At 43.9% G+C, this 10,161-nt stretch overlaps 1 protein-coding gene across 1 annotated transcript; it reads right to left on the reverse strand.

Moving 5' to 3' along the window:
- Positions 1-1,942: 1,942 nt before the first annotated feature.
- On the reverse strand, positions 1,943-5,127 carry LOC124653582 (putative glycerol-3-phosphate transporter 1). The gene is made up of 3 exons (XM_047192645.1): positions 5,003-5,127; positions 2,878-3,944; positions 1,943-2,753 (listed from the first exon to the last, which is right to left on the reverse strand). The coding sequence occupies exons 2-3, from the start codon at positions 3,866-3,868 to the stop codon at positions 2,188-2,190; spliced, it is 1,557 nt and encodes a 518-aa protein (XP_047048601.1). The 5' UTR covers positions 3,869-3,944; positions 5,003-5,127; the 3' UTR covers positions 1,943-2,187.
- Positions 5,128-10,161: the final 5,034 nt, after the last annotated feature.

Consider the following 10,161-nt stretch of genomic DNA (forward strand, 5'->3'; position numbering starts at 1 on the left):
AAATTAATTTTATATAAATTAAGGCAGGGACAGTTTTTGTGGATGCTCTCAATGAGCATTCACAAAAACTGTTCCTTCCACAATTAATTTTATATAAATTAAGGCAGGGACAGTTTTTTGTGGATCCTCATTCAATTCCCACAGCGTGCAAGTAGCTGGAAAAGTCTTTTGTAGTGTTAAATAATGCCAGATCGAGGGATCGAGCGATCCTGGACGTGGCGGTGGATGAGGTTAGGAGGCTCCACGCGAGAACTAGAGCGGCGACTTAGCAGATTCGACCCGCTTCAGGGCTTTGTATCCTCTACCCCACACTTTGAGATGCTAGGGGGCTGTTTCCGATCTCTGTGATGCACTTGGCCTTTCTCCACGTGTGTGGCGTGAGTCTGTGATGGTTGCGTGTGGTTGTTGTAAAACTATGTTGGTGCTACTGTTTTACTTATAAAGCTGGGTTGTTGGACCTTCGGTTTAAAAATAATGTCAGATCCAAAAGATACACCCCAGTATTACATCTTTTTGGTCATACATGAGACGCAAAAAGATCCACACAAGTAAATAGAAATTACTTTTTGGTTAACATTCCCTTAATGAGGATAAACTCTTTTTTGTTTCTCTTGATTAAGTGAATCCATTTTTCATTTGTGTCGGATCTACATTATATATATGGTTTTTGCCCAGGTAGACCCAAATTATTGCTGGACCACGTCCTTTAACATTTGAATTGTAAAATTAATACCAACAACAAACAGTCCAAATGTTCGCTCATCTGAACTAACATTACATCAAAACTATCGCCGAACCCTCAAGGACTGAACTGCAGTTATATATGGTAGTTCGTATGGTGCTTTTGCAGGCGCCCTGATAATCACTAATCAGTTTTCATATATAAAATATGATCAATATGTTTCCGTGTATCGATTGTGGTGGTTATAAAATTCTATCACATAATGTAAATTTTAAGTTCACTTCTTACATGCCAAACAAGGATGCCCTCGCATTTGCGAGGGCCACTGTGCTAGTATATATAATGGAAGAACTTTTGAAAAACCCATGCTAGTGCTAATAATCGTTCTTTGGGCACCTTGAGGTTCATCCTTTTGAATGGGCCAAGTCTAGAAGTCATACGAGTTATGTTCTGCAATTCTCAACCTTTAGTATCACATCATAACCTCAAATCTCTCATGCCTTGCGGCTTGCAAGTCAATGGAACCATAATATGCCTAGTCCCCATATAAAAGAAGGGTGACTCCTATTTAACACCTTAACCTCGCACCAATAGGCCTATCTATACCAAGATAAAAAAATTGTCTATGTTTTTTGTGTACTTTAAATTTATTCATTCATTTATTTATTTTATTATTTTATTTTATTGTAATGCTTAATAATTTTTATATTTGTCTTGCTTTATTGGTTTTCTATTTTTCCTCTTTCTATTATCTTTATTTTTTCTTTACTTTGGTTTATTTATTATTTTACTTTTTATAATCATACTAATAAACTTTTATGTTGTACAATTTATTCGGGTTGAATAAACATCTATTTTGAGGTACATGAAGACTTAGTTTGATCGTCATGAATAATTATGTTGAGCCGCATGAACATTTATCTTGATCCACATGAAAGATTATTTTGAACAGTATGAATATTATAATTATGATGATAAGTTCATTAAAATATATAAATTCGAAATTCATAAAATGGGCCTCCTGTAGGTCAAATAGGTACTCCCAAAACATGGTGTGTTATCTTGTTAGAAAATATATTAGATCTGCTGGTTCAATGAATCTAGATAGATTTCAAGCAATATTTTTTCTAAATATGCGGTAACTAATCTAGATTGGAGAGAGTACTACATTTTTTTTCCGAGGAGGCTACAGATAGCGTGCAATTCCGGTGATCTCTTCGCTGAATCTTTCAGACTTCCACTGATACAGAAGACAATGCAATCATTCGCACTTTCTCTCTGATCGAATTCAGCGTAGCAATCATCAACATATGCACAGCACGACACAAGCACATTCAGAAGCAACAAGACGCTACAACCCTTTGACTGAAGAGCACCTGCACCTCGGTCCTAAAATCAGAGGGGAGTTGGCTCTTCCCGCCACACTTTGTCCCAATCCCAAATTTCCAGCCCATCCATCGTCTTGGTCTGTCCAAGTATGTATATCCAACCATCTTCAGCGGCGCCTAAGGTTCCTCCAAGGAGGACACGGGCAGATCGCTCGCGGGTTCAGTCCTCCTGCGTGCCTCCATCTTCGCGGAGATCTCCGCCACCACCAGCCTCGACAGCAGCAGCCCGGCGATGAGCGCCGACACCATCAGCATCGTGAACACGCCGCTCCAGCTCCTGGCAGAGATGTAGCCCGTCAGCAGCGGGCCGACGGCAGCGCCGATGGACCCCGTGCCGTCGATGATCGCCGTCACGGTGGCCAGCGCGCGGGAGTTGCCGTTCAGCGAGCTGTGCGTGCCGAGGTCGGCGGAGACAGCGGTGGTGATGAGCGCGTAGGGCCCGTTCACCAGCACCCCGGTGAGCAACATGAGCGCGGCGTTCCACGTCAGCGAGATGCTCCCGTAGATGCGGTAGAAGAAGAGGGCCGGTATCGCGCAGAAGGTGAAGCTCGCCGCCGTCAGCGCCCGCGCGTCGAGGCGGTCGGAGATGTGGCCGGCCAGGATGCCGCCGACGACGCCGCCCACGTCGAACAGAGTCGACAGTACCCCGGCAGCAGAGTCTGACAGATATTCCCCTCCGATCTCTGAAATGTGGGGGACAAAACGGTGGTCAGGTAAACGATTCTTCTACTACCTTTTTTCTCTCCATGTGCAGATGAGCTCTAAAAGATTAAATTATACGAGAGCATAACATTGATCAAAACGCACCTGTGTGGCTGAGATAGAACGGAAGCCAGTAGAGGAACGTGTAGGCGACAAGCTTGCAGAAGAAGAGGCAGAGAGCGAAGGGAGCAACACCAGGAATCCTCCATGCCTGAATGAAGCCCACTGCCTCGTCTCTTGAATCTGATCGTCCCTCCAACAGAGGAACGTCCGTGTCATTCTTCTCATAATCCCTCACATGGCGATCGTCCTCGATCCCGATCACCTCCGGATCAACAGGCAAGAACAGGAACACGGCGAGCCCAACCAACGCGATCATGGCACCAGGCACCGCGAACGACCAACTCCATCCAAACTTCAGCATCGCGGCCGCGATCAGAGAGCCAGATATGTTCCCCACAGACGTGTGAGCGTTCCAGATTCCCATGATCAGGCCCCTCTTGCTCTTGCCGAACCAGTTGCCCACTACCGCCACCACCGACGGCCACCCGGTCGACTGAAACAGGCCGGCGATCATCTGGACGGCCAGAAAGTAGTAGAAGCTGTGTATGTTGAGCCAGTAGCCAGCTCCGAAGGCAGTGGTGAACAGCCCAGTTCCTACCATTCCGACTGTCAGTAGGATCCTCAGATCCACCCGGTCACCCAAATGGCCGGCAAAGAACATGCCGATTGCATATACACCGAGGAAGGCCAAGTCGATCTCGCCGAGCAACGCGGTGCCACCGTCGCCATTGAACGGAGCCCACCCACTGGTTAGAGCCGTGTTGTTTCCTGCACCTTGTAGGTCATGAAGATACTGCTGACTGGGCCAGTGCAACATGCCAAGGTTGGCCGTCTTGGGATCAAGAACACTCTTGACAATGCTTGTAGTTTTCCTAGTGGCATGGTAGCTAGCGTAGGATAGGAATGTCAGTACCAATACAAGAGCCTGCGATGATCTGAAGGAAAGAGGTCCACCCCGGACACACTCCAAGAGCTGAATCCCCAAGGGCTTTATGGTGCCCATTTTGCTTCTGGGTTCACCTGAGGAACCCATGAGTGAACCTGAATTTGGTTTCACCACAGCTGTTACTGCAGCGGCGAAAGAAGGCCGGCTGGTATTATCGTCTTTTCTGAAAAGACCAAATTAGAGCAAACGTCAGATTATCCATGAGATCAGAGAGCTGATAACTTGACATAAATGGGAAACTTCCAGCGAAGAAAATGATAGTGACAGGCACAAACAAATGCATATATTGCAACCAGAAGTAATAATCATGTATCAGTATGTGGATGAATTATTGGAGGCAAGGACTAGTTGGCTCCTGTTAGCAAAATGAATTGTACTACTAGAATATAAAACTACATGGCATTTCCATGGATTCAATAAAAAAATCCATTATCTAAAATTATACCGACATATAGATCATTTGGTGGGTTTTTTTAGTTAGATTCGGTGGGATGATACGATATGCACAATTTTGACTCGCTGATTCATCCATTTGAGCGGTCATTGACATCAGCATATACCTCCTACCTACAAATGTGCACTTCTCATCAAAATCAAACCTATTAGCATAGCCAAGCAGTGATCAAATTAAAACCAAGCACCCTTCAGATACTGCACAAAGCATGGAGCAGAGAAAACAACGAGTATCCTGATACAGGGCGCCTAACTTCAAATTAATTGGAAAAAATCATTATTACATACTAGTAAAAGGGGGCCACATCTATTGAATTCAAAGATCAAGAACTGCAGCTGAACCTTTCTCGAGCGACTGAAATAATGGCACCAACAAAGGAAAAGCATCCCCAACCAGGCAACCACAGCACACCTCACCTCCAGTTCAGCAATGGGAAGAAGAATAGAAGGCAAGGTACAGAGATGCGTACGTGCGACATGTCCTATTGGCATTAGTTCAACGGCATGAATATAAAGGGAAAGCGGGACAAGTCCAATCTTGCAAGCAAGCCAAGACGGCCGGCCAACAGAAGCAACCGAACCAACGGAGATCGCACTCTTCAGAAAGAAACGGAAAGCGGAATGAGCAGGCCAAGGTTGCCCCAAAACTTGCAACTTGCAGGGCAGACGTAGAAGAGGGGCGATCCGTTTTCTGAATTTCTGAAAGATTGGTGATGCGGAACCGCAAGCAAATACGAGATTATTCAAGCAAATTCGTTGAGCAATTACCTGCTGAGAGGAAGTACTGGTTCTTGATGCTGTCCAAGAAACAGAGGCTGTTCTTCTTCTTCTTCTTCTCCGGCTATTGGCTAGAGTCGAGTCGTCTGGCGGTGCAACCTCGAGGAGAATTTCTTGGGGAGCGCAGACCGTGGAACTGTGGAGGGCAACTTTCTGAGGCGCCTCGGCCGTGGCTTCCGAGGAGCTGCTCGTCTTTTATACAGGTTTTGCAGACAGCGTCTCTTTTGGCTGCTCGTGGTGTCCGTGGGCTGCCGCTGGATCGCCTCTTTCCCCGGTGAGGTCACACACGGCACGCACCTACGGTCATCTCATCTTGTGGTGCCTAATTCGGAGTAGCTCTCCTCCTAGCACTAGGGGCGTAATGTCATCACGGAGAACTAGCTTTTGTTTCACTAACTTAATTTTCTTAACTTGACTTACAAAGCAGGGGAGAACGTGCTTCCGAATCTTGATACTTCGACGCCATCGTGGAATAATATAATTATATAGAGGAAAATTATGATAAAGCTTCCAGTAGCAATCAGAAGGAGCCACATCATTTGCAGCGTCTGGCTAGAAATTAAGGTGGAAATTAGTAAGACATGAAACCTGTCTAATTTGCTAGTTTGAGGCTTTCACGGTACTTTTTAAAAATGCTAATTTTGTAAACTTGACACATCAATTGACACATACAATAACAATGTGACTGAAAACAAACAAAGAAAAATCAGACAGGCAACGGCCAAATCCATCATCTTCAAGTAAAACTACCACCTAGCACATCTAACTTTGCAAAAGTACACATTATGCGGCCAAAGAAGAAGGAATGTCGGGCGGCAACATTGTGGTGCAGTGAGTATGCACTAGGTCCGTAATCTAGGTTTTTCGCCACAATACGGCGCAAAATCAAATGCCCCGTCAGAAAGTGGTTGCTTGTCGCCAACACATATGTGATGGTGCCAAACTACAAAAGGCGACATCCACAATGTCGTTTGAACAAGGAAAAATGAAATTTAATATGGTTCCTTCAAAGAGCGTACCGACCACCAAAGGCTCGGCCTGCCATCAACGCATTCCGGTAAAGAAGATTTTCACCCAATGTTAACATTTGGCGATGTTCACCGAGCCCACACCGAGAAATTGCGGTGGCGCCGAGGCACGGTAAAATCGTCACACTAATCAAATATATATATTGACCATTTTCATTTTTCCAAAGAGGTGCCTAAGTCCGAGTCGACCGAGGCTTAGTAAAGTATCAGTCAATTTTTCATGTGTGCGTACAATTACTATAAATATGCCCAATTATTAATGTAAAAAATCATTGTTCACATGGTGCAAAAAAGAAAGTACAGGTTCTCAAAGTTCAGCCACAATGTAAAATTTGGATGATATATATCCAGATATATATAAGCCTACTCATGGTGGTTCAGTTTTGCAAATGATCTCCTCGTTCATACCGGGAGGTGACGGCACACACCTAAGTTCCCCGGCCCTCCACGCAAAAGATAAGAAAAAAGGTTCCCCCGGTCCGCGGATTTGCTTCAGCCGGCTGAGAATAGATGCTAAGAATAGAGTATTTGCGAGGAATATTTGGGAGCGGATATTCGTTCTGGACTCGGATATTCGTGGAGCTAAAATTATGCCCTCGTACGCGATCCCAACAACTGTGGGGCCCGTGCAAACGCAGATCCTGTGCCTCACGTCACTCGGCGTTTTGTTTTGGTTTACTGCCGCGGTTTAAACTTTGGCTGCTGCCAGGTCACACATTCTCAATTCCCCGTTTCTACATGCGCTAATTAACCATTTAACAATCATGATGTTCATGACCTTGCTGGAGAGAGATGGTTGCACAGGGTGTGTTGAAAACTTGAAACGAACCTTGTCTTGATCACCTCTGCCGCCGACGAGAGCGGGAGCGGCGAGCTTGACCGGCGCGGTTGTCCGGCACGGCGTCCCTGTGTGCACGTGAGACATAGGGAATCCATGAGCTTTTTAGCTTGGCAGGACGCCATTGATTGGCCAGAAAGATCAAGCAGAGATGAACAGGGAAGGATAGATAGATACCTCGGTTCCTCGAAGAGAGTCCCGGAGCTCCGTCGCTGAGTACAGCGAACGGACAAACCAATAGGAAGAAGAAAGCTTTCGCCTATTTATGCTACGAAAACTGTAGCCGTCGAGTTTCAGAGAAGGGCTAAAAAAGAGATTTTTATTGATAAAAAACAAAGACGAGAAATAGTAATGCATGTTTGGAAATGTGAGCTTTGCGCGAGATAGGCTTAGCTGGCAGTAAAAATACCAGGATGAACCTGGGTGCACGTGCACCCGTTTTCTTTAATATTGAAAAAGGCTATATTTGAACATCTTTAAAAAAATTAAAATATTTTTTGTTCACGTACATATTATGCTGGTACTTACTTGTGTAAGTTTTACGGAAAAATACTTACTTGTGTAAGTTTTACGGAAATATTTTTTGTTCACGTACATATTGTGTTGATACTTGTGTAAGTTTTACGTAAAAAGTGACAAAATGTTCAAATGATATTATAATGATTGGTTGTGTACTGTTCACAGAAATAGAAAATTATGTTTTCACATTTATGTGTATGTCACACATGGTTATTTTTTATGCCAAAATATGCACAAATAAGTGTCAAGGATATACCACTAGTGGAAAACGGGGCTATAGGCCCGGTCCATTTGGGCCTTCAGTCCCGGTTTCCAAACCGGGACCAATAAGGCGGGACTAAAGGGTTCCCCCTTTAGTCCCGGTTCAAAGTTGCACCGGGCCTAAAGGCGGCGCCACGTGGTGATGCCAGGAAGCTCGCGGTGGATGGCTTTGGTCCCGGTTCGTGGTACGAACCGGGCTCCGTGGTCCTCTCGCCGCGGCAGAGAATTGCTATTTCTCTACCGCGGCACGGAGTTTAGGCCGTAGCAGCGTTCTCGCCCGGCAGAGAAACAGGCGTTTCTCTGCCGCGGCAGAGTTTCAGCAATGCATATATATCATTCAAGAAACCACAAAATATCATCGTGAATATATATAGACATCGTCAACAGTACACGTAATGCATGCATATTTACAATATAGAGTCGGATCTTTTTACTAAATCTATTAGCCTCTACGAAGTTGCTTAACATCTAGCTATGACCTTCTTATAGTGCTCTCCATCTGGGGTAATGACCTCGGTAAGACTTTGGAATAGAATATTTTAAATTTTTTCATAATAGGGTGTACGTGCACCCATATTCACATCGTCCGCGTGAAAATAGCAGGCAGGGCCTACACCTGGGATAACAACTAGGAAAACTAATCATGTGTAAACTAGATAGATTTTTGTGCCCTGCTCATTTTGATTCAAAGTTTCCTTTAACTAGCGCTAAAGGCTCCTCTGATCCATAGAATATGCATAGAAATTGTGTTAGGATTTATGGGAAAAATACATAAATTGTTTGATTTATAGGAACATGTTCTATAGGGATTAATTATATAAAATTCTTGTAGTGTAGATTCATATGAGCATGTAGAAATTGTTTGATTCATAGGAACACGTGTTATTTTTTGTTCTATTTTTTCTGGAGAGCCTTTATTCAAAAAAATCTATTTTGTAAGAATTTTTAATATTTAAGTTATTTCAATAATTTAGTCTCTAACTACACTTAATCTCTAGTCAAACTACTTACTTCTGGTTAAACTTCTCGATCTATCACCCATCTTCAAACTACTCTACCCCAAGCACGTTTAACTTTTGAGTTCCTTCGAAACAAGCTTCCAAGTACACCAACACATCTTATTGTATTACTATCATATCAGTCTTATTAGCCTCTTGATCATGATGTCACACTTCTTTATTATTTGAATTCCAAATAATTATTTGAATAAACAAAAATAATGAACTAATAATAATTATTAACCTCTTGGCAGTTTAAGAATCTAAATTTGGCTCAGATGTAACTTTTCGCGTTCATAGATTCTAATATATTAAACTTTTTTCGAGTTCGTATGCAAAAGTTATTGCCATCTTATCGAAAAATACATTTTTTGCAAAATAAGTCGAAATTCATGCTTGTTATTTTTCATAATAACTAGATCACCTAAACTACCTACATCTGGAAGGATTTTTTATTGTGAACTTTCTTTCATTTTCTTTTGTGTTTTACAAAGCTAAAAAAGGCGATCCACTGTGGAGCAAAAAAAACCAGGAAATCTTTAGTCCCGCAACCGTGACTAAAGGTAGAACTTTAGTCCCGGTTGAGGACACCAACCGGGACTAAAGGTTTTCGCACCGGCCGCAGCTTGTCGCAACCCCTTTAATCCCAGTTGGTATCTCCAACCGGAACTAAAGGTTCCGTTTGATCCGGGGCTAAAGCTGGCCGTGCACCGTGCAGCATCCTAGCCGTTGGAACCGAGGATAATGCTCACATTAGTCTTGTTTCCAAATGCGGCCAGAACTAATGCTTTGGGCAGCTCCGAACTTACGATTACTATACATGCATGTTGCAGTACACCTAGAGGCCCATGAAGCTCAGGAAGCATTAGCCAAGTCATTCCTTTCTGGTGTCGAAGTCAAGATGAGGAGATAGCCTGAGACTTGATCTGACGTATTAGGGAGCGACAACGTGCTGGCTTAATTCGAGAAGGGAGCGCCCGCACCAGGCCCCATAGACGTCCTGATGGCACGGGGGGCCGAGCCGCATTGGCCATTACTCTTGGGGTCGGAGAGGCACATGTTTCTCTACTTTTAGACATGTCATTCATTCCCAGTGTCGACGATTTTGGCGAATATACTCATGGAAGATCCGATCGATACGCCGGTTTTCGGTGCACACTTTGGTAGCGGGAGTAGCTCGGGTGTCCAGCTCTGTGTGTCGTGTTGTCCGCTTATCGGCGTCATGTATGTCTTGTGGTGTTTTTGGGTAGCTTCCCGTTGTTTAGGTTTTCGCCTGGCTTTCCTCTAAATAACCAAGTAGTGTGAGTCTCTGGATCATTTTCTATTTGTTCAATGGATTTAGCGGCTCTCCTGCTAATACTAAAAGAAATGTATAAGAGATTTGAGCCCATTCTTAGATATCTAAATAACCTTTGGATCTTGGGAGAAATAAAAGCTAAGAAGGAGTCCAGGGATGGAAATGTAACAGAGGGAGATAGGAACACCGAAAATCGTCATGCAATGGCT

Source organism: Lolium rigidum, chromosome 5, assembly GCF_022539505.1.
Source record: "Lolium rigidum isolate FL_2022 chromosome 5, APGP_CSIRO_Lrig_0.1, whole genome shotgun sequence".
NCBI lineage: Eukaryota > Viridiplantae > Streptophyta > Magnoliopsida > Poales > Poaceae > Lolium > Lolium rigidum.